Genomic DNA, 25,434 nt, shown 5'->3' on the forward strand with positions numbered 1-25,434 from the left:
CCCATTATTTCTGCGTCGGCTGTAGCATAACTTACCTTGTTAATGGATTTGCACTATGCTATTGTGTAGCGCAAATTTGTTTCAGATTGTTATATTTTTGCCTGTGTTTGTGTTCTGTAGATCCTTTTTGTTCTCCTCGATACGAATGGGGAGCATGCTGAGGTTCTTCAGTACTTTGGTCTTAACAGTGACAATGTGCCCGCCATCCGATTCATCAATATAGAGACTGTACGAAAATTTGCCATGCCGGAGAAAGAATTTACAACAGAGGCTGTCATATCTTTCTGCCTGGATGTCCTGAGTGGGAAACTGAAGGTAGGAACTTACTCACTTGTCAAAAATTCCTTCCCAGGGTCAGCATCAAATTTTGAACTTTGGGGTCTTTCTTAGTATTTACATTTATATTTTTTATGAATCATTTTAATGTGTGTTTAAAAGAAGCCTTAGCTCCTTTTAATAGACCAGTCCCAAGAAAATATCAATAGGACTGACAAGCGATTACCCTAAGATACATAGCAGAAAGTCCCCAGAAGTATAATTGTGCACAAAAATATGTTTCTGGGTGGTGCAATCTTTACCGTATTTCTTCATGTCTGCCTGCGCTAAGCACGTTTCCCAGAGTGCAAAATGTACAAATACAATAGCGTGTGCAATATCACAATTTTTTTTTCTCCGCAGGGAAAATATTTCCCTTCACGAAAAACAACTTTACCCTGCACCTCAACTAATTTAGCGGGTGCTGTCTTCCTCATAACTGTCATATGCTAAAAAGAAATGTACTCCTGCCCTGACAGGAGTGGGTTTCCAAATGTTTCCAGGGTAAGAAGGTTATCTCAGAACACCTCTAGAATGAAAAGATGGTGGAGTGGAGTTTGGGAACACCCACACACTCGAAACTGTAAGGGTTTTTCGAACGTTCATGGTAGCCATGCTCTGGAACACGCACTTCTCGCCCCTGAATGGGATTTACGCAAGCATAATGTAACATTGTTTAGGTTAATAGTGTTCATTAGTACAAGGATGTATAACTGCTTGTCTCCTTTTGAGACTACTCATCATAAAACAAAGCCTATATGCATATACCTATGTCCAGTGGCAGCTTTCAGGGGACGGGGGTGGCAGGGCGGGACATACGGGAGCTGGGAGGCAAAAAGAAAAAATCTAATTACCTTTTGCCTCGGTCCCTTCAGCTGCCTTCTCCTTTGCTGCCATAGTCGAAGGAAGCAGGAAGGACAAAGGTTCACTCCCCTAAGCCAATCACCATGCTGCAATGCAGCGTTGTGATTGGTCTGAGCTCAGTGGTTCGGCACCCAGACGGGGATTAGGAGGCTTTGCATGTTCCTCACCAGGCTGTGTAAAGCAAGCCTGGTAAGGAAAATGCAAAGTGTGCAGGACTATTTGGCCAAACAGTCATGCGCACTTAGAGTGAGTCAACCACTCCCTCCCCCCCCCGGTAACCCAAGCCCTGCCCGCCCTAACCTGACCAGTATTGCAAAATAAATGATAATAACCAGGTTATCATGTTATTTTTCCACTGCACTGCTCTTAAAACAGTGGGGCGATGTTATTTCGCCTTAGCAGAGGAGCCGCCACTGCTGATGCCTTATTCCAATTTTGTTCAAATATGTTGCTACAGGTTGATATTGGTAGGCAAGAAGACCTATGTAAATATGTACAATATGCACTGTATGTCTCAACTCACTAGTGTGTGTAACTAGGAAAGAAAGAGAAAAGTGAAAGGAAGGAAAGAAGACTAAGAATGCCTCACACGTGTACCAGAAGGCCTGCTGAAGAATGGTAGCCTCCCATGTTTGTCTCGTCATCGATATCCACAACAAGTATAGGCCATGCCTACACAGCTACATCATACAGATCAAGGAGAGTGTATGTTACGCTGACCCTTTCAACTTTCTTCTACTGCTGCACCTACCAAATTACCCATCTTAGCTAAATTAGTGTCTGGTATTACTCAAATCATTTTATTCATTGTGTTTCAACACCAACATACTAAGAAAATACCCCTTCTCTGCATATACTTGTGTTAGAGGAAGAAGGTTGGCACCATTTCATCTTAGATTAGTAATGCCTCACTCACCGAAATATACAGATTTACTAGGGAACAGCTATAAGGTTAACACCCCTAGTACTGGTTTGGCAGGGGCAGAGGTAGACGACAGATGAGAGGAACACAATAGCATACATTCTAGAAGGGTCTGCCAGGCTGCCACAATCCTCAACAGCAGCATTATTAACAGATGGAGAGGCTCAGGGGTGATGCCTTCATGAGGCAAGTATCAGCAAGGTGCCTGAAAATGGCAACTGCACTGCTGAAGCTGCTGCTGTATAGAGTTCAAACAAACTGAGTACACTATTACAGTGAACATAGGTCACCAGTAAAGTGAAACCAGGTAAACAGAGGACACACAGTGTATCAGTGTGAATGAGCCCATTTTGTACAGTAGGTCTCATTTCGTATTTTGTTTTCTTTGGTCTGGACTTTTACAGCATAGCTGTGTGCTATAAATATAGTATTTTTTTAGTTCACCTCTTTCCACTTTTAGCTTTTCCTGACCAGCTGAGTCAGCCATTGATTAAAGACTTTGTCAATCACTTCTTGCCTCAGCGATTTGAGCAATCCATTTCTCAGCTAATGCCATTTGCTCTTTCGGTGTAAATTTTAACCACACATGTGCTTCTAATGAACTTCACTAGAGACTACTACCCTTTCTACCTACTTCTGAGGCTCTATCCTGTGTATCTCACACTAATGTGGCATGTATTAGCACATTAAACCTAGACATGTTGCCTTTGACCTGCTTGTTTAACAATAAGGTTACATTACTAATGTTGGAAACATTCATAGGGGTGGACGGAATTTGCGTAGTCGCGCCACGCAAAGCTCTGCGAAATGGTAAAAATCTCCCCGAGCACGCAAAAGTTCCGCGAACATGCGGAATTGCTTGTTCGGTCCGTTTGCAATATTTTTTTCCTGTTCGAGAACGCGGTTTGTGTGCTCGGGGAGAAATATCTTGCGAACATGTATTTTGAAAGCGCGAACAAGCAAATAATTCAGCGAAACCGCAGATCGCAGAATTTTTGGCAATTCCGCGTTCTCCGCGGAACGGAAATTACTCAAATTCCGCAAATTCCACGAGCAGAACGGAATTTACCACCCAGGCCTAAAATTTCCATCTATTGGTGAAAATAAATATGAGTTTTCTAGAGATCAAAGGGAAAGATTAACCCCTTAGTTGCTGGGCCTACCCCAGCCCCCTCCCATACTGAGCCCTTTTTTGGATATTCGGGGTAGTTTGTGGTTAGGGCTTCATAACTTTTTTTTCACATAAGCTATCAATGCCAAATGTGTGCCCTTTTTTTCCAACATCCTGTGAATTCTCAAGGTACTCATGGTTTGGGGATTCCCCTGGGAGGGACTGAGAAATTAGCCAAATACAGTTACATTTTTGTTTTTTGGGAAAAAATAGGAAAAAAGTGCTAAGGATGAAAGAGTCTGGTTTTTCCTCTGAAAATGGTATCAACAAAGCAATTGCGGTCCTAAAATTATCATCTTATCAGCTTTCAGGAACAGGCAGACTTTTGTTGGAAAACCACAATTTTCTACACAGTTTTGGCATTATAGTGGGACATAGCCTATTTTTTCATTTTTTTGTGCTTTCAAACTCCTTTTAGTTAGTGGTAGAAATCGATGTGAAACCAGTAATGGATCCCAGTAAGCTATACATTTCTGAAAAATAGACAACCTTTTGAATTCAGCAAGGAGTAAATTGTGTAGATCCTTCAAGGTGTTCCTATAGAAAGTTAGCAGTTGAAATAAAAACATTTGAAGCAAGTTGAAAAGAACAGCCATGTGTGCCTTTGTTTTCACCTGTAACTTCTTCTAAGTATGGCAGATTTTTAAAAGCATTATACAGTTATGTCAACTTTACTCTTATGGTTGCAGGTGTATATAGGACTTGTAGGTTCACCAAGACCCCAAAGTGCCCAAAGCCAACAACTGAGCTTAGCTTTGCTATGGTTTTTCATGTGTACTGGGTAAACAGCAATTCACTTGGTAAAATCCAAAGAGTTAAAAATAGCTATTAAGGAAACTATGTATTTCCAAAATAGGGAAAACATATTGAGTTTAGAAGTAGTGGTTATTTACACAACTCTGAATATGTGGGTACATATACTAGCACGTGAATTAGAGAGCATTTTTGACAATGTTTTTTTTTATACACTGTCCTACATTTGGATGGCAGAAATGCATGGAAAGTTAACACTTGTTCTGCTATTCCGTGTTTCCCTAAGTCTCTCAATAAAAATGGTACCTCACTTGTGTGGGTAGGCCTAGTGCCCACGAAAGGAAACAGTAAAAAAAGTAACGTGGGCACATTACATTTTTTCCAGCGGAACTGACCCTTTTTTTATAATGTGCCTATCTGTGGATGTTGGACCCTACCTCAGCTGGCACCTAGGAAAACCCAGCAAACCTGTATATTTTTTAAACCTAGACACCCAGAGGAATCTAGTATTGGGTGACTTCTGTGGCTCTCACCAGGTTCTGTTACCCAGAACCCCTTGCAAGCCTCAAACTTTCTCGAACAAAACACATTTTTCTCACATTTCTGTGATGGAAAGTTCTGAAATGTACAGGGAGCCACAAACCTCCTTCCACACAGCATTCCACCAAGTTTCCTAATAAAAATGGAACCTCATTTGTGTGGCCAGGCCTAGTACCAGCGACAGGAAATGGCCCAAAGCGCAACATGAGCACATCACATTTTTCCAGTGAAAACTGGCCCATTTTTTGCAATGTTCCTAGCTGTGGTTTTTGAACCCTTGCTCAGCTGGCTCCTAGCAAAACCGAGCAAACCTGTCAATTTTTTAAAACTTGCCATCCAGGGGAAACCAGGATGGGGTGAGTGATGTGGTTTTCACCAGGTTATGTTACTCAGAATCCCTTTCAAACCACAAACTTTGTAAATAAAAACACATTTTCACAATGTTTCTATGATGGAAAGTTCTGGAAACTGTGGGGACCCACAAACATCTACCCACAAAACATTCCCATTTATCTCCAGATAAAAATGGCACCTCACGTGTGTGGGTAGGGCTAGTGTCAGCGACAGGAAATGACCCAAAACGCAACGTGGGCACATCACATTTGTTTCTGTAAAAACGAATCCTTTTTTGTAATGTGCCTAGCTGTGTTTTTTTGGATTCTAGCTCAGCTAGTGTAGGTAGTACAGGTAGTGGTCCCTGGGAAGTGAGGTACCATTTTATCAGAAGACAGAGGGGAATGGTGGTTGGGTAGAAGTTTCCAGAACTTTCCATCACAGAAAAGTGTGGAAAATGTGTTTTTTTATACAACGTTTGAGGTTAGTAAGGGACTTCTGTGTAACTGAAACTGGTGAGAGCCACAGAAGTTACCCCATCCTGGATACCCCTGGGTGTCTAGTTTTTGAAAATGTACAGGTTTTCTAGGTTTCCCGAGGTGCCATTTTGATTCTGTGAAAACTGACCCTTTTTTGCAATGTGCCTAGCTGTGGTTTATGGACCTTAGCTCAGCTGGCACCTAGGGAAACCTAAACCTAACAAACCTGTACATTTTGTAAAACTAGACACCCAGGGGAATCCAAAATGGGGTGACTTCTGTGGCTCTCGCCAGGTTCTGTTACCTAGAATCACTTGCATACCTCAAACTTTGTAAAAAGAAAAACATTTTCCTCATGTTTCTGTGATGGAAAGTCTGGAAACTGTGGGGAGCTCCAAACCTCCACCCACCCAGCATTCCCCTATGTCTCCTGATAAAAATGGTACCTCACTTGTGTGGCTTTTGAGCCTACATCACGAAACGGCCCAATACGCAACGTGGGCACATCAAATGTTTCCAATAAAAACTGACCCCTTTTTTGCAATGTGCCAAGGTGTGGTTAATGTAATACTCTAGCTCGGCTGGCACCAAGGGAAACCCAGAAATCCTGTAGATTTTTTAAAACTATACACCCAGGTGAATCCAGGATGTGGTGAATTCTGTGGCTCTCCCCAGGTTCAGTTACACAGAATCCCTTGCAAACCTCAAACGTTGTATAAAAGAACACATTTTCCTCACATTTCTGTGAAGGAAAGTTCTGGAATCTGTGGGAAGCCACACATATTTTTCTACCCAGCATTCTCCAAAGTCTCCTTATCAAAATGGTACCTCACTTGTGTGGGCAGACTTTGTATATGCAACAGGAAATAGCCCAAAATGCAACGTGGGCACATCTCATTTTTCAGTAAAAACGAATCATTTGTTTTCAATGTGCCTAGCTGTGGTTTTTGTACCCTACCTCAGTGGTCACCTAGAGAAAACTTTCAAACCTGTAGATTCTTGAAAACTAGAGACCCAGGTAAAACCAAAATGGGGTGACTTCTGTGGTTTTTCATCAGGTTCTGTTACCCTGGAACCCTTGGAAACCTCAAACTTTGTAAAAAGAAACACATTTTCCTCACGTTTCAGTGATGGAAAGTTCTGGAAACGATGAGGAGCCTCACACGTCTACCCACACAGTATTCCCCTATGTCTCTGGATATAATGGTACCTAATTTGTGTGGGTAGGCCTAGTGCAATAAAACGTAACAAGAGCACATCACATTATTCCAGTGATCAGTGACCTTTTTTTGTCAGTCAGCCTAGTAGTGGTTTTTGTACCCGGGATCAGCCGGCACCTAAGGAAACCTAGCAAACCTGTACATTTTTTTAAAAATAGGCAAACAGGGGAATCCAGGATGGGGTGACTTCTGTGGCTATCACCAGCTTCTGTTACCCATAATCCCTTCCAAACTTCACATTTACCTCACATTCTGTGGTGGAAAGATCTGGAATCTACAGGCAGCCCCAAACTTATACCCACTCAGCATTCCCCTATGTCTCCCAATAAAAATGGCACCTCACTTGTGTGGGTAGGCCTGTGCCCACAACAGTGGACTTTGGACCCTAGCACCGCTGGCACATGTCGGAAAACTTGCAAACTTGTAAATTTCTGAAAACTAGACACCCAGGGGAATTCAGAATGGGGTGACTTCTGTGTCTCTTACCAGATTCAGTTACTCAGACTCCCTTTGCAACCCTCAAACTTTGTCTGAAAAACACATTTTCATCACATTTCTTTGACTGAAAGTTCTGGAATCCAAGTGGAGAGAGCAACCTCCTTTAACCCAGCATTTTCCCAAGCCGCCCAATAAAAATGGTACCTCACTTGTGTGAGTAGGCCTTGTGCCCACAACAGGAATGTCCCAAAACGCAACGTGGGCACATCACATTTTCCTAGTGAAAACTGACCCTTTTTTTGTAATGTGCCTAGCTGTGGTTTCTGGACCCTAACTCAGCCGGCACCTAAGGAAACCTAGCAAACCTGTACATTCTTTCAAAATAGACAACCAGGGGAATCCAGGATGGGGCAACTTCTGTGGCTATTACCAGGTTTGGTTACCCAAAATACCTTGAAACCTTCAACATTTGTTGGAAAAAAATAAATCCTCACTATTCTGTGATGGAACGTTCTGAAATCTAGAGGGAGCCACAAACGTCCAACCACCCAGCATTCCTTCAAGTCTGCCAATAAAAATGGTACCTCACTTGCGAGGGCAGGCCTAGTACTTGTGACAGGAAATGGCCCAATAAGGAACGTGGCCGCAGCAAATTTATCCAGTAAAAACTGACCCTTTTTTTTGCAATTAGCCTAGTTGTGGGTTTTAGAACATAGATAAGCTGGCACGTAGAGAAACCTAGCAACCCTGTACATTTTTAAAAACTATAGACCCAGGGAAAACAAGGATGGGCTGACTTCTGTGGCTCTCAACAGGTTATGTTACCCAGAATCCCTTGCAACCTCAAACTACGTAAAACAAGAAACACATTTTTCTCATGTTTCAGTGATGGAATGTTCTGGAAACTATGGGGAGCCACAAACTTCCACCAACCTAGCATTTTCATACGTCTCCCGATACAATGATATCTCACTTGTGTGGGTAGGTCTAGTGTCAGTAACATGAAATTGCCCAAAACGCAACGTGGACACATCACAATTTTTCCAGGGAAAACTGACCCTTTTTTTTACTAATGTGCCAAGTTGTGGTTTTTGGTGCATAGCTCATCTGGCACCTAGAGAAACCTAGCAAACCTGTAAATGTTTTCAAACTAGACTCCTAGGGGAATCCAGGATGGGGTGACTTTTGTGGTTCTCACCAGGTTCTGTTACCCAGAATCTCTTGCCAACCTCAAACTTTGTAAAAAAAAAAACACATTTTATTCACGCTTCCATGATGGAAAGTTCTGGAAACTGTGGGGAGCCACAAACTTCCACCTCCAGAGCACAAAAAAGAGGCAGCTTTCACTGGAAAATGTATTGTGCCCATGTTGCGTTTCGGGTCATTTCCTGTCGTAGGCACTAGGTCTACCCACACAAGTGAGGTACCATTTTTATTGGGAGGTGTAGGGGAATGCTGAGTGGGTGGAAGTTTGTGGCTCCCAACAGTTCCCAGAACCTTCCATTAGAGACATGTGAGTAAAATGTGTTTTTTTGCTTTTACAAAGTTTGAGGTTTGCCAGAGATTCTGGGTAACAGAACCTGGTGGGAACCACAACAGTCACTCCATCCTGGATTCTACTAGGATTCTAGTTTGCTTGTTATACCTGCTGGTCAGCCGGTGTGACTGTGGTGTTGGAATGTTGGTGTGTGAGGATGCTGTGAAATGTTGGTGAGTGAGAGAGGCAGTTGGAGGATGGGCTGAGCAGCAGGAAGGCTGCTCCTGGAAGGGCTCTAGATGATAGCATCCGTCTTAAATAAACCAACCTAAAATCTACAAGGACCAGGTGTCTTTTATTCAGAACATTTTGGCGACGACTTTAATAGAAGAATCTACGTGTGCACATGTATTAAACTACAGAAGAAATTTTTTAAAGGATACTTAAGCAACCTAGTACAGAGAGAGACGGTATGCCCTCCAGCCCCACTAGTGTCCTGTTCCACCGGATAGCCTACCGCATTTTTTATCTAAGTGCACTTTAAATGGAGTCTGTAAGAGCAGACCTGCTATGAATTGTTCAAGGCCAGAGGTTTGTTATATCTTAGTTTCTCAAGGCAGCAGAATATGGCAGCAGTTTTATTAGTAGTTTGAGGGCTTTTAATATCAGCACCTCCATGTGGGTCTCTCCCAACAGAATATGGGTGTACTGTCTGCTGCATCATTACATAAAGTCTGGCAGTGTAGGTGGTACAGATGAAATTTGTCGGCAGTGCTGTGGCAATGTGAGGACTCAATTTGGCAGTTTTAATCTGTTACAGACTCGAAGTCCACGAGTAACAGCTTTCTGGAGTGCAAGTTGTTTTTCAAATGTAAGTTGCTGTGCATGCTGCCCCTAGCCCACAAAGAATTCTCCATCGGCATGCCTTGAGGATGTACGCACTTCCTTACCTTATCTTCTGGTGGCGCATGGAACAGATCGTCAGTACAGTCCCTTGTAGAGAAACGTTGGGCAGCGAGTACGTGAGTGGAGTGACCTTGCGCTACTCACGACTGCATGCCGCCATCCTGTACACGGAAGTCAAAGCCAAGGTATTTGCTAGACCTTCTTTCCTGTCCGCGTGCCTGCGAGCTTTTGTGGTGAGTCCTGCTTTCACCATTTAGTGTCAAGTTCTTTGGTATAGTTGATGCAAGACCTTTTAAGGCTCAGTTACAACACCGCAGTTTCGTTTTCAAGTGCCACGCCTCATTTAAGCACTGACATCAACGTTCTAGGAGGTACTTTGAAGGAGCTGCAAGCAGCTGTTGTAGCACAGGCTCGAAGAAAAGTAGAATTTCACTAGTTTTAAGGTTGACCAAGTTGCACGCATGCAGTAATGTGTTCCAGCGTGTATTTGTGCAAAGCAGTGCTCTCATTTAATAGTATCAGCCACGACACATTGATGGCATGATTTGCACTGGTAGTGATTTGAAGAAGGTCACCTAAAGAGTGTTGTGTCCTAGCAGCCTCCAGCACATGTCGCAGTTTCACATGGTGAGCCCACTGGGAGTACATTGCAAGCTGTGACTAATTGAGAACAGAACTTGGCAAGACATATATATATCCTCTATCAATATATAGCTATATTATCTACTGGCGGTCGCCAGTAGGTAGTTATAGTTAGGATTGATTTCCATAGGGAAATCCGCAACATTCTTTTGGGAATAACTTTGGCGCCGGTTGAGGAATCTGCCTGAATTTTTCAGCAACTTTGCCTCGCGGCGCTCCGCTCCTTCTCTGAAAGTTTGGGGGGGATTCGTCAAGCGGGGCCCGAGATAAAAGGGGGTCCCAAAATGTGTTTTCCCGATGTTAATTTCCATAGGGCGGTCGGTCGCACTTTTAGCTCGAACGGCTGAATGGATTTTCACCAAACTTGGCAAAATTGTAAGGACTGTTAGCCCGATGTGCCTTTGCTATGTCTCAAGATATGTGCTCCAGAGGATTTTGAGTAATTTAGGTTAAAAAAAATGTATATATCTATAGCAGCGCCCCGGTACGCTTACCGGGTAGCGCTCCGGGCGCGCTACGCGACTTGCGCACGGCAAGCTGATTGGTTCTCGGGTGTCTGTAAACATTCTAAACAGTCCGCAGCGGCCGCCATCTTGTGTCTCGGTAGGATCGAGACACAAGAGGTGGCAAAAAACAAAGGGGGAAATGACCAAAAGGGGGCAGGGTAGACCCCTCCTGACCCCCTATGTTAGATGTGAGGGCCATTAAAGGGTCCCGCGGGGCGAATTTTTTTTTTTTTTTTCCGATTTTCGCGGGGGGGGCGCGCCCCGGTACGCGTACCCTAAGGACAAAAAATTGACAAAGATCCTTTAAAAATATAGGTTTAATTTTATAAATGTGAGGTAGTTCTGAAAATAACTTTTTTTTAATTCTTTTTGTTGTTTTATATTTTTTTATTGTTTTTCTGAACATTTTTTTTGTATTTTTGAACAATTTTATATTTTTTTTGTGTTTTTTAAGGGAACAAACAAAAAACAGGGAAGTGGAAATGGCTCAACAAGAGCAAAAAAAGAAAAGAATTAGTGCTTCCTTTTCTTGTTGCATTGGTGGTTGTCCACAGCATTATTTATTAAGGTGACAAATTTTTGTTGTATATTTGGCACCATTCGTCGCGCTTCAGGACCAGAAAGTGAGTCTTCAGTAGAGGAGGTGCTGGCCACAGGGGGTGGGTTGTTCTGAAGTTCCTGTACTTCAGCGTGGGCTAAGTTATTGGGATGAAACCTCTCCATGTGGCGCATCATGGTCAAATTACCAAATGAATATTTCTATAGGGGATTGCCCCTGGAGAGGACTGAGCCACAAATTAGACAGGTGACTTTGGGGGCGTTCACCTTTTTTTTGTCTTCAGGAATTGAAAAGAATTGCCAAATAAAATGCACTTTAATGTGCCTTTGCCTTGGTTCTTCATGCAGGAAGCGCCTTGATTGTTCCTCATCCTCCTCTTCTTCCTCCTCTTCTTCTTCTCCTCCAAGGAACTGTGGTGGTGGACCTTCTTTTCTTGGTGGTGGTGGTGGTGGTGGGGGTGCACCAGCTGCAGCTACAAGTGATGCCATTGCAGTGATCAAAAATAGCTCTTGCTCTCTCAATGAAGAAAGTTAGAATGAGTAAAAAAGGAGGGGGCTTTCATCATTTGGAGAAAAAAAATGATGAGAACCAATGAAAAGTGTTATTTTCAGGTCACATCACCAGACACATGACCCGATGCGCTTACGTAACGCGCTCCGGCGCGCTTACGCTATGTGCACCGCGCCGCGCCGCGGAGCGCTTCCGGGTGCGTTTACGCAGCGTGTCATAAGACACATCCCGCGGCAACGCAATACGTCGCGCTTACGCGACGCGCCATAAGACGCATCACGTGGCTACGCGATACGTCACGCTTACGCGTCACGATGTGTTTTTTCGATCGCGGCAATAGCGCTAACGGGACGCTCTTCGGTAAGCGCACCAGGACGCGCCACAATATTGCGCTTACCTGTGCGTTCACCGGAACGCGCCCCGGGAGCGCCCCGGGTTAAAAATAAAAAAATTTAAAAATTGACATAATTATACAATATAAAATTCGTTTTAAAATTTAATATTTTTTATACCTATAAAGATTTGCTATTAAAAAACCATTGAAATTCACTGAAAAAACCATAGGTTTCACACCAGTTATAGTTAGGAATTAGCATTAAAAAACCTATTAAATTCACTGAAAAAACCATAGGTTTCACACCAGTTATAGTTAGCTGAAAGTTTTACTCGCATAAAACCATTGAAATTCCCACGTTATAGTTAGTTGGACTCACTATAACTTGCGCGTGCAATGCACTGCTTATGACGTCACATATTACATCACTCATGACATGGTCAGTGACATCACTCATGACATCACTGATGACACCATCCAGTGAATGTGTGTCTTTCTGAAAAATAAATATTAGTGAGTAATGTTTAAATATTTAAATATATGTATTAGTGTTTCACTTTGTGTATAAGTGGCTGCATGGGTTGGTGAGTAGCTACACGTGTATGTATATGGGTTATTAGATGTTTTTCTTAGTATCAGTATGAGTGTTTGTATGGTTTGGTGGGGGTATTACTTAGCACATAGATGCATGATTGACTGACTCTCTCTTTGTATGTGTTTTGAAGACAGCACATGTGTAGGACTGTATGGGTGGATGAGTGTGTATATGTTTGTGTTAGTGAGTGAATGACTGTCTCACTAGTGTCTTTATCAGTAATTACATATGTTTTAATCTAGTATATGTGAATATTGATGTATATAAGTGAGTATATCTGAGAGTGAGGGATTGTAAGAGTTCCTGTTTAAATTAGTATGTGTTTCTATAAGTGATTGTTTAAGAGAGTAAGTGTGTGTAAGTTTCCTTAGCAGTAAAGTGGCAGTATGTGTATAGCTGTATATGCAAATAAATGGTTGTTCAATAGTTTATTTGCATGTGTGAGTATGTGTGAGAGTATCTTTTGGATGACTGTCGGTGTGTAACAGGATGTATAGGTGTATCACTACATATGATGAGTGAGTATATGTATGAGTGACTATATAGAACTGTTGGGGAATGAGTGGATGTGTATATAGATGGTGGAATTATTGAATTGGTTGTTGTAACTGGTATGGGTATCTATATTTTTTTGAAAATTTTAGTTTCTATTTTTGAATATGTGTTTCAAGGGTTACATTACAGTGAAAGGAGGTCTGTCACTCTGTCACAAGGATGGTGTCATCAGTGATGTCATGAGTGATGTCACTGACCATGTCATGAGTGATGTAATATGTGACGTCATCAGCAGTGCATTGCACGCGCAAGTTATAGTGAGTCCAACTAACTATAACGTGGGAATTTCAATGGCTTTATGCGAGTAAAACTTTCAGCTAACTATAACTGGTGTGAAACCTATGGTTTTTTCAGTGAATTTAATAGGTTTTTTTAATGCTAATTCCTAACTATAACTGGTGTGAAACCTATGGTTTTTTCAGTGAATATATATATATATATATATCTATACTACTATTATAAAGAGAGAACAGACACCTTTTGGCAAGGTAAACTCGGGAACCACAGCGCCAATCCACACACCCAATACATTGTTGTAATCCTCAGGGTGTGTAGATGGGCATAGGCTGCATAAAATAAAAAATAAACATGAATTAAAAAAATAAAGTTTAAAAACAAAGTAGTCCCCTAAAACAAGCGCCGGCCGCGACGTAGCGCTGACCGCGACCTACACCTGCATGATGACGACAGGCGGGGAGGAGCGGTCATGAGCGGCGCCGTGCGGCGAGGAGTGACGTGCGGCGAGGAGTGGCGCGGCGGCTCAGGTAAGGCGAGGCGGGAGGCGGTCCGGGCAATGTCGGGGCGGGCGGGGGCCCGGGAGTGGGGGCTAAGTCCGGAGCGCGGCTGAGGTAAGGCAGAGGCGGGAGGCGGGAGGCGGGTAGGAGGCAGGCGGGCGGGCAGCGGTATAAGCAATGTCGGGGCAGGCGGGCGGGCGGGGGGCCCGGCCGGGACTAAACAAATGCGGCCGGGACTAAACAAATGCTAAAAATGCAGCCCCCAGCCCCCTTCTGCCCCCGGGCAACGCCGGGGCGGGCTGGCAGCGGTATAAGCAATGTCGGGGCGGGCGGGGGGCCCGGCCGGGACTAAACAAATGCTCAAAATGCAGCCCCCAGCCCCCTTCTGCCCCCGGGCAACGCCGGGGCGGGCAGCTAGTATATATATATATATATATATTACCTACTGGCGGTCGCCAGTAGGTATATATAGTTAGGATTTTTTCTCTATGGGATTTTTGAAAATTCTATGTCTAATAACTTTGGCGTTTGTGGACGGAATTGGCTGAAATTTTCTGGAAAATGGAACATTTTGTTTCTGAGCAGCCCCTGGAAATTTGGGGGGGGGTTCGTCCAGAGGGGGTCGAGAAAAAAGGGGGGTCCCAAAACGTGTTTTTAACATTGAGTTTTCCATAGGGCGATTGGCCTCACTTTTAGCCCGAACGGCTGAATGGATTTGCATGAAACTTGGCAAAATTGTAGGGACTGGTAGCCCGATGTGCCTTTTGTAGGTCTCAATATATGTGCTCCAGTGGATTTTGAGAAATTAACGTTTAAAAAAAGATATATATCTGTAAGCGCGCTCTGGGCAGCGCTCCGGTCCGCGGACCTTAAGCGTACTGGAACTTCGCGTAGCGAAGCTGATTGGCTCTCCGGTGTCTGTCAACATTCTAAACAGTCCGGAGCGGCCGCCATCTTGTCTCTCGGTAGGATTGAGAGACAAGAGGAGGCCAAAACAAAGGGGGAAATAACCATAAGGGGGCATACTAGATCCTCCCTGACCCCCTAGGTTTAATGTGGAGGTTTTAAAAGGGCCCCGCGTGGCAAAAAAAACAAAAAAAAAATGTTGTTTTTTTTGCGTGGGTAGCGCCCGGTCCGCGAACCGGGAAGCGTTCTGGGCAGCGTACTGCAATGAAAAATGAATGATAGACTTTTCAAATACTGTATGTTAATTGATTGTTGGTTTTGTTGATTATTTTTTATTTTTTTTTATTTTTTAAGCAATGATTTATTATTGTGATTGTGTTTCAAAATTTAATAACATTTCTAACATTTCACTGTCTGAAATGTCGTCATTTTCATTGAACATAGCTTGTAATCTATGAGGGTGTAAAATGTCCTCATTTTGAAGGAGGTCATCCACTGCTTGCACACATTGCAGTAGTTCTTGGTCCCAAGTTTCATCCATAAATTCTATATAATTTGGATCAATTAATTCTTGGCTGCTCTCTTGCAGGACAATTTGAAATGAAACTTTCTGTTCGCCTTCCATGTTGCCTGAAATTTGGATAAAAAAAATATATATTAGTAGAGATAGGGCACTGTTGGGATTAATTTTAGATAGGCATTTTTTAACAGAGAATTTATCTTTGGGCAGTGTATAGTATCAGAGTGGAAGTAGGAATATAAAAAAGTGTATGTGATTTAACGTAAGTAAATTCATAATTATAAAAGAGAAGCCTAACTCCATCCATAACTATAACAGAGAAGTCTATCTAAATCTATAACTACTACAGAGGGATAATATATAACTATCAGAAAAAGTTTACCATATTAACTTATAGTGCACAATATAGTTCAGTTTTTAAAATAACAACTTACCTTTAGAAAGAAGTTGAAGTGATTAGTGAAAATCCAATTGAAATGTACACCAGGAAGTAGTAGTCAAAATGGCTGTGTTTCATTCTCTTCTTTTATATATATTCAGGTACATAACCAATCAAATGTCAGGTAAAAAAAGTAGAAAATGAAAGTAACATTTTAATTGGTTGTCAATTCCAACACTTCAGATGTGTTTTGAGAAGTTATTTACCTCAGGGTATTTAGAGAGGTCTACAGGCTAAATGGCTAAATGGAATTCCAATCAAATTTGTGAAAATGGTAGGGATTGGTATGTAGTATGAGCTAATCTATATTTGGTGAAATTGTCTTTTCTGTAAACTACTTTCCCACCTTTTTTGATGGTGCGCTTCCCAGGGAGCGACCCGGTACGCGAACCGTTGAGCGCCCCGGTTCGCGAACCTTAAGCGTTACGGGAGTCCACCATTTTGTGTTTCGGTCGAATTAAGATACAAAATGGAGGGCAAATAATGTTCAGAATGGGTAGAAGGGGGCACGGTAGACTTATCTTGACCCCCTAGGTTTTGTGAGGGTGGCTGAGGAGGCTTATATGTGCGAAAAAAAAACATTTTTTAAAAAATATTTGCGAGGTTAGCTCCCGGTTCGCGTACCGGGTAGCGCCCCAGGGAGCGTTCTTTGTTGAAAATTAGTGAAAAATGTTACAGTAAAATAATAATTGTGAGTGATCAGATGTAGGGTAGCTCTGAGAAGAGCTTTTGGGTTTATGGTACATTTAGGTACTTATAAGTAGGTACCAATGCACAGTCTTAAATTCAGAGTGAAAATTCTGTTGCCCTCATCTGAGAAGTGAACTCCATCTCCTCTGTAGATATCTTGCATGTAGTAACGCAAGTTATTGTTGTACATGGAGCCCATTCCATGGTCTCTCATGTAAGCTGAAACAGATTTGTTTACATGCTTCCTCGACTTCTCAATTTGTGGACAAAATTGGTTTGACCACCTCCATTTCTGTCTTTGGCATATATTTGAATATACCAAGGCAGTCTGAGGAGAAAAGTGCCATTAATTGCTCAAAGGTGTCCTTTAAAAGCATTTCCAGACCTACCCCAGTCAAAGTGCCCAAATCATTACCTCCACAGTGCACAATTAACAGGTCAGGTTTGGGCAAATGCATAAAGGTTTTCACCAATGGTATCAATTGGTGACATTTTAATCCTCTGTGGCCAAACCACTTAATTTCCACATCTTGTAAATTGAGGTTAGGTAATTTTCTGTTCTCAGCATACCTGTGAGCCCAGTGGATATAACTATGTCCAACAATCCAGACAGAAAACATGGTGAGAGAAGGTTCTCCTGCAGTCAGATGAAGTGTGGCAATGAAATGGCAGTTGAAAAAATGAGAGTTTAAAATGAAAAAACTGTGGAGTTTCTGTGTTCATGAAGCAGTAACAGTGATTGGTGGATTTTGATTGCTGAAAACAGAAAGTTAGGGTGCATGGATGAGTTATTTGAAAGATGTATTTTGAATGGTCAATAAAAAATCATTAAATGAAAGAATGCACTGGATATGCAGGTGCACTGAGAGTTCAGAGTTCAATTGCAACATTGTTGTGTGAACTTGCAAACACCAGAAGTCTTCCAAGAGGTGGTTGCCATGCAGAAAAGGCATGAAATGGCAGAGGGGGGAAGGGTTTTCATTTGAAAAAAAGTGAGGGAAGAGTTTTGATTGGGTGACATGAGAGATATGTGTGAAGAATTACAGCATTTCTGTGCTTTTGATAGCTGCAGACTCTGGAGTGCATACCTTTTGCTCTGCTGAAGACAAATTGGTGTGTTTCTGAGACTGTTTTCAAACTCAAAGTATTTGCTAAGGTGAGAAAATATTTCTTTAATTTAGATAGAGAATAGTGTGCTTTAAGGAGAAAATTATGAATTATGTGGCGCAAATTGCTTGTAAATATGCTCCCACCTGTGCATGGAAAATTTAGATTTTGAATGTTTGTGTTACATAGCCATGTTAAAAGTGATACAAACATGCTGCAAAGGCAATCAAAAAACGCTTTTATGTGTCTTAAGGACATTTTAAGTAATTTTCCCATGTGCAGTGTTTTGAAATTATGATTTGAAAATCGTTTTTGGGGAAAAGGAATTGTTTTTAAATTTATGACAAGGACATAATGGTGTATGCTTCTTTATAAGGCAATTGACTGTCCCTGATGTTATTTTTCCCATTTTAATGTAAGACCTTTCTCTGTGGCGCAAATTGCTTGTAAATATGCTCCCACCTGTGCATGGCAAATTTAGATTTTAAATGTTTGTGTTACATAGCCATGTTAAAAGTGACCCAACCATGCTGTAAAGGCAATCAAAAAACACTTTCATGTGTCTTAAGGACATTTTAAGTAATTTCCCTGTGGGCAGTGTTTTCAAATTATGAATTGAAAATCGTTTTTGAGGTAAAGGAATGTTGTTAAAATTTATGTGCGCCATATGCCCCCAAATTTTTTTTTCAGGGGTGCAGCAGGGTGTTCTTGAGACAACCCTGCACCTTTGGAAAAATTCCTAATTTGCGATGAGCTAATTGCTAATCGCAAATTGCACCTTCATTCATATGGGCATCCTGGCCCATGGAAATGAATGGGTAATTTGCAATTAGCAATTTGCTCATTGCAAATTTGGAATGGTAAAGAATCGCTATTTATTCCTTAAAATTCGCTATTTAGGAAATGCAAAATAGTTTGATGGTACATATGGCGGTTGATGTCTAACAAGATAAGAAGCTTAGGGATACATTTATGATGACTGGCGCAATGAAGTGGACATTACTTACTTCATTGGTAGAGCTTTACATGTATTATGTCCTCTGTGGGCGGTTAGGGCAATTATGGTGTTCATACGCCAGGTTGATAGCATTTATGCTCATATTGCCACATGCTAACAACGCACAACAGTGCATACAAGTGTGGATCATGTGGCCCAACTTTTCTTGTATGTTTGGCACAGTTTCCCGTGCCTCTGCTGGTGTCAATGAAATGGATATTCTTGATCTGGCCACAGGAGTTGATCTTGGATTTTCCTGCAAATCCCGTATTTCCGCCCGGCTATAATTGAGTGGATGCTTCCTTGTCATGTGCCTGTGCATAGTATGGTTGCCATAACTATATTTCTTATCCGTCCCTCTGGATAATTTTTCTTTACAGATGAGGCAGGTGACATACCTCGCATTCACTTTTTTTTGGCCAGGAGGGATCGAATAAAACTGCCAGATGAAACTGGCTTTCTTATGGGAAACCCGGGGCACTTCTTCTAAGAACTGTGGTTCTTCTCCCTCCTCTTCATCCATTTCTTCCTCTTCCTCCTCAGTGTTGGTCATCACCTGGGGAGGTGGTCCTCTCTTCCCATGAGGAGGTGGAGGTGGTGGTGGGGGTCCACCAGCTGAAGCAACTACTGAAGCCATTTCTGATATAGTAATAAAGGTCTTCCTCTCACAATGATGAAAGTCAGAGTGAGGAAAGAAGGAGGGGTTTTCATCATTTGGGAAAAACAATACTTCTCAACCAATGAAAAGTGTTATTTTTAGGTCACCTGACCTAGCCTTACATCATTATGAAACCAAAAGTGAAATGAACCAATGAAAAGTTTTATTAACAAGTCACATGACCTCTCACGCTCATGTTACGCGCTGCGGAACGCGCCCCGGTTAGCTTCCGGGTCGCTGAGCTTCGCGCCTCGGTCCGCGCCCCGGGACACTTCCGGGTGCGCTAACGCGGTACGTCACAAGACGCATTACGCGGCAACGCGATACATCGCGCTTTCGCGACGCGCCGCGGATCGCTTCCGGAGAGCTGCGTTTCGCGCCTCGGTCCGCGCCCCGGGGCACTTCCGGGTGCGCTAACGCAGTACGTCATAAGACGCATTACGCGGCAACGCGATACCGTCACTATGTTGATTTCTTACCGGTTCGCGGACCGGGTCGCGGCATCAATTTGAGCTAACGGAAAGCTTCCCGGTTCGCGGACCGGGAGCGAAACAAAAAAAATATTTTAAAAAAATTATTAATAAACATATAAAATATATTTTTGGATTTAAAGAAGAATACATTTTACAGCTATAGATATTAGCTTTTAAAAAACCAATGAAATTCACTGAAAAAACCATAGGTTATAGACCATATATAGTTAGGAATTAGCATTTACAAAACCTTGAAAATTCACTGAAAAAACCATAGGTTATACACCATATATAGTTAGGAATTAGCATTTAAAAAACCTTATTTTACTCACACAAAACCAATGAAATTCCATATATAGTTAGTTGTACTAACTATATATCGCGCACCCGCAATCCACTGCTGATCATGTCACATATTACATCATTCATGACATGGTCAGTGACATCACTGATGACATCACTGATGACATCTCAAATGACATCACTGATGACATCACTGATGACAACATCCAGTGACTGTATTTTTCTGTAAAGTTAAAATATGTCTTACATATTTAAGAATGAGTGGATGTATAAGTGTCTGGATGAAGGATTTAGTAGGTGCATGACTGACTGTATGAGTGAGTGGTTAAATGTGTCTCACTGAGTGCATGGGTTAGTGACTAAACTGTCTTAATTTGTGCATCATTATGTCTGTTGTTCTGTAAACTGCTGCATGTGTTGATCAGTAGCTATATGAGTAACTATATGGGTTATTGATTGGTTGCCCAAGCATTTGTATGGGAGACTGAGTGTGTGTGTGGGTGGCTGTGAGGTGTATGACTCTGTGCATAGATGTATGGGTTCAAAAGTGCATGTGGAAACAGCTGTATGGGCGGTTGACTGTGTGCATGACTGTATTGGTGAGTGAATAGATATCTCAGTGCTACATGTCAAAGTAAGTACATATGTAAAATACAGTACATGTGAGAGTTGACATATATAAATAACTGTGCATAAGAGCCAGTGAATGTGTGAGTGGCTGTATGGATCATTGTGCACTTGTATCCAGGATTGTATAAGTGAGTAAATATGTTTTAGTATATGTTTGAATAAGTAAGGTGTGTATAACTGTATAGTTGTGAAAATGGAGGTGTGATTGATTCTTTGCATGACTGACTAGGTGTGTAAGTAACTCCATGGATGAGTGACAGTCTGTGAGTGTCTGTTTACACTGAGTGTATCTAAGGTTATATTAGAGTCTGAAGAGGTTCATCGTATTATCACATGAATGATGTCATCAGTGATGTGATCAGTAATGTCAAATGAGATGTCATCAGTGATGTCATCAGTGATGTCATTTGAGATGTCATCAGTGATGTCATCAGTGATGTCATTTGAGATGTCATCAGTGATGTCATCAGTGATGTCACTGACCATGTCATGAATGATGTAATATGTGACATGATCAGCAGTGGATTGCGGGTGCGCGATATATAGTTAGTACAACTAACTATATATGGAATTTCATTGGTTTTGTGTGAGTAAAATAAGGTTTTTTAAATGCTAATTCCTAACTATATATGGTGTATAACCTATGGTTTTTTCAGTGAATTTTCAAGGTTTTGTAAATGCTAATTCCTAACTATATATGGTCTATAACCTATGTTTTTTTCAGTGAATATATATATATATATATAGATATATAGATGGATGTCCTCTACCAAGAAATGGATGCCTGGGGGGATGTGGCTTGGAGCTGACAGAGATGGCAGCGTAGGTCTCGAGCTCCGTCAGGGCCCGCGACAAAGCCCCAAAAATCCGATAAAAATCCGATAAAGATCTGACATCCAGAGTGGAGAGAAGCTCAGGTGAAGGTCCCAGTATCGGTGTGCGGTGAAGAGGACGCTTCTGATCCTTGGCAGTACAGGATAACCGCTACACCGAGCCGGCGCCCAACCTGACAACAACGCAGCAGCTCTAGCGAGAGGGGGCGGAGTTGCGTATCGTGCCGGCCTGCATCACAATCGAGAGGCTGAGGCTTTGTGCTATGCGAGGCCCACGGCTTATGCCCTAGGACTGGAGCGCCTACAACAGTGCTTGGCGGCCTTATGAGTGATTGCTTCTGCCACTGAGTACCACAAGGTGAGACCCGGCTGTTCTTTCTTTACCCCCTGAGCGCCGGAAACGCCTGATCCTGTACCATGCAGTCGTGCTGAGACTTGTGGACATTGGAGATCTGACGGGGGTCCCCATATGTGCATACCAAAGGGATACATACTCCGGCAATTACTCGGCTTGATGATGAAGCTTAGCACCTACGAGCAATGCCCCCCGGACTACTAGCCCCTGTGCATTGCTCAGAGTGTGATATGTAGATACTGCATGATGGCTTGAGGCGGTGCAACTGAGAGAGGTGTGATGCATGAGGCAGCAAGGTTGAACCCGAACGGAGGGGGCACATGAGTGTGGTCTTGGGCCCCCTTCCTATTTCCACTTGTCCATATCTGGGAACTTTGACTATAGAATTGACGTTATTTGAAGGCGGCAGTGCTCCCGCCATACGACAAGCCATAATCCTTTTCAATAGCGGAAGATACGGACCCCTTTGACAGCTACATATACTGGCTGGGTGTGCGGTGAAAGTCCCTGACCATATCGCTGCGCTTGGCCTCAGCGGCACACCGCACCAGGACTAAGCCGAAGGGAGCTACGGCCTTTGTCCAAGTCAATAAAATGGACAAATATGCGGTACCGCGACAGCTCGCCATGGAAGAAGGGGCTCAAGACGACAACACAGCCGCTGAAGAACCATCCCTCAACTCAATTATGGCGGCACTAAAAACATTAGGAACAAAAGTAGGGACCAAAATTGATAAGGTCACGATCGAGATGAACCTCATGAAAGACGACATGCGGAAAACGTCCGAAAGGGTCACTGCCATGGAAGAAAATATAGGGGAGTTGCAGTCTGCGACACATAAGCTGGAAGAAAGGGTCCAAAACTTGGTTCATCAACATAGAGAATTGGCACTCCATCTGGATGATTAGGAAGGACGGGCCCGCCGCAACAACATCCGGGTGGTGGGGGTGACTGAAGGGGCGAAGGGCCCCAGCGTGGATGTCTTCCTCAAAGACCTTATCCTGCATCACCTCAAGCCCAAAAATCTGTCACTGTTATTTTATGTGGAAAGGGTGCACAGAGCCCCAATCCCTAAGCCAAAAACTGTGCCGCCCTGGACCATCATTGCACGTATTTTGAATTTCCGCAACCGGAATGCAATCCTGAAGGCAGCCAGGGTCAATGGCGACCTCCTCTACGATAATGCGACAAACCATTTCTTCCTGGACTTTACTCTGATGGTAAAGCGAGAAAGGCACTCCTTTGAAGGGATAAAACGGGCTCTTAGAGACAAGGGACTTAAGTACATGATGTTCTTCCCCGCCAAGTTGAAAGTAGTTGAGGGCGACAAATCTTGGTTCTTCCTGACGCCGGAGGAGGCTCAACGATGACTCAATGAGGGCCCATCTCAAACACATCGCCAGTGAGAGGAGATAGGCCGCAGGACCACTGGCCAATGCCCTAAAGACTCATCACACTGGTGTAGAGAGAGGATACGCTCGCCTTCGAGATCCAGAAGTTCCCGCTCTGTCAGCCCTGGCAGCGACACGGCACGTGCTGGAAAGGGCATGATATGTTCTTCTCTGCTATTTTCAATATTGGACTGGCAAAATGCCAAATGGACTATGGACTTTAGAATGTGATATTAACCCTCAATAATGTTTGGGCATAGTTACGAGCCCAGGAAGGGGAGGCTATTGGGTGCTGACACTGCAAAACCCTACATTTAATGTTCTTTGTTCTTGGGATCATAGGTGCTCTGCTATTGGGGATGTGGGAAGTTTTAGACCTACTAGGCAGGGAGGGGGGACTTGTTACTCTTGGGGATGGTGGAGAAGGTATAGTTATTATTTTGTATTGTCACGATAGCAGAACTATCGCTTAGCACCCTCAGAAATGTGAAATATGGTTATATGCTTATGTCATTACTCCAACTGAGCGGCGATGGGGGGGTGAAGTATTCAGCTGTAGATAATGTATATATGCTAGCAACACGGCCTTGAACCTCAGGCGCCTACATGGCGCACTGGGCCAGAAACATACAGTGCGGGAGGACGCTGCGGTCCTCTCGCTCGAAGCAAAAATGGCTTTTTACTCGGTGGAGTGGGCATTTTTGTTTGCGGTCCTCCAACACTTAAGGTTTGGACTGAAGTTTTGTTCCTAGATACACCTACTCTAACCAAACTCTATTGCGCATGTAGTTGCCAATGGGCACATATCACAGGAAATTACTTGAGTAGAGGAACGCGACAGGGCTGCCCATTGTCGCCCTTATGGTTCGCATTGGTCCTGGAATCACTGGCGGCCTGGATTAGATGGGATCCCATGATCCGAGGTCTAAAATGGAGGGAGGACTGGGAAGATCACATCTCCCTCTATGCCGATGATGTCTCAATATATATAGCCTCGCCCACGCGATCCCTCCGCGCATTGCTCAACATCTGCGCAGTGTTCGGATCGGTGTCGGGATATTCAATTAATTGGGACAAGTCTGTACTTTACATTCTACATGGACTGCCCCCACGTCTGCCAAAGGGATCCATGGTCCAGATAGTGACAGATAGCTTTAAATACCTCGGGATCCATGTAACGTCAGACCCGGACGCATTCCTAGCACTTAACTTGCAAGCACCGCTGCAAAGGCTGAAGCGTGATATCAAGCATTGGAGGGCATTGCTGCTCACCCTACTGGGCATAGCGGCTCTTTTCAAAATGATGGCCCAGCCCAGATTTGTATATGCCCTGCACAACACGCCTTATCCAGTCCAGACTCACATTTTAGAGCAGGGAACTCGGAGGTCGCTGTCCTCCTATGGGATAGCAAACTGGCAAGGGTGGCGGCGAACAAACTGATAAGAAGTTGGTATGATGTGGGGCCAATATCAAGGCATACTATTGGGCTTTGCAACTCCCAGTCATTAATCAGTGGGTCCATGTACCTGACACTGACCCTGCTTACCACACTTAGGTCGACAACTGCCTGCCTTGTGAAAGTGCCCAGATGTAAGAAGGCCAGGACTGGGGGAAGATCGTTCAGAGTAGCTGCTGCCAAGTTGTGGAACAGTCTGCCTGTCGATATTCGCCAAATCCCTCACCTCCTTCCCTTCAGAAAACGAATTAAAACCTGGCTCTTTCCCCCGTCCCTTTAAATTCCTAACCATTGTTCAACTCCCGTCTAAGAACCTTTAGGAGTAGCCAACAGCGCCAGGATACCTGCTAGGTGACAGTCGCGCTTTATAAATATTTTAAATAAATAAAATAAAATTACCGCCTAGACAGAGTGGCTCTGAGGAAGGGTGGAGTTAATAGGGTACTTTACAACAAACGGAAAACTCGAGACCTCATGGGCCCAACAGCACACACAATTTGTGTATGGCACACGGTAACACAGCACCTAGGCTGGTCAGACAGACTAACGCAACACACTCCACTGTGGGACACAGGCAAACTGGGCACCATGCTAAAGAGCAAGGGATTTCAAAAATGGGACCTGATAGAGATCTCCCGGCTGGGGGACCTCTGGCACAATGGAGAGGTTGTGAGCTTTGGACACCTACAAGAACAATACATATATGATATGCAGATTAAACATGCGATCGATGCAGCCTTCCCAGCAGCGGAAATACTCCCTGTATCATCCCCTTCAGAGGACCGACTACTAACAGACTATTGAGACACAAAAGCAACCTC

The 25,434-nt window shown here is 43.3% G+C and overlaps 1 protein-coding gene across 4 annotated transcripts in view; it reads left to right on the top strand.

Annotated features, from left to right (window-relative positions):
• The window catches only part of PDIA2 (protein disulfide isomerase family A member 2), a 1,068,054-nt gene that overhangs the window by 537,695 nt on the left and 504,925 nt on the right, over window positions 1-25,434 (top strand). For 3 of the 4 annotated variants that reach the window (XM_078662895.1, XM_078662896.1, XM_078662897.1), the window contains one exon: window positions 121-315. The exons of the other annotated variant lie outside the window; for it this stretch is intronic. In XM_078662895.1, the coding sequence (XP_078519021.1) occupies window positions 121-315 (195 nt within the window). The remainder of the gene's footprint in view (window positions 1-120; window positions 316-25,434) is intronic. 4 annotated transcript variants of the gene reach the window in all.

Source organism: Lissotriton helveticus, chromosome 10 (assembly GCF_964261635.1).
Source record: "Lissotriton helveticus chromosome 10, aLisHel1.1, whole genome shotgun sequence".
Taxonomy (NCBI): Eukaryota; Metazoa; Chordata; class Amphibia; order Caudata; family Salamandridae; genus Lissotriton; species Lissotriton helveticus.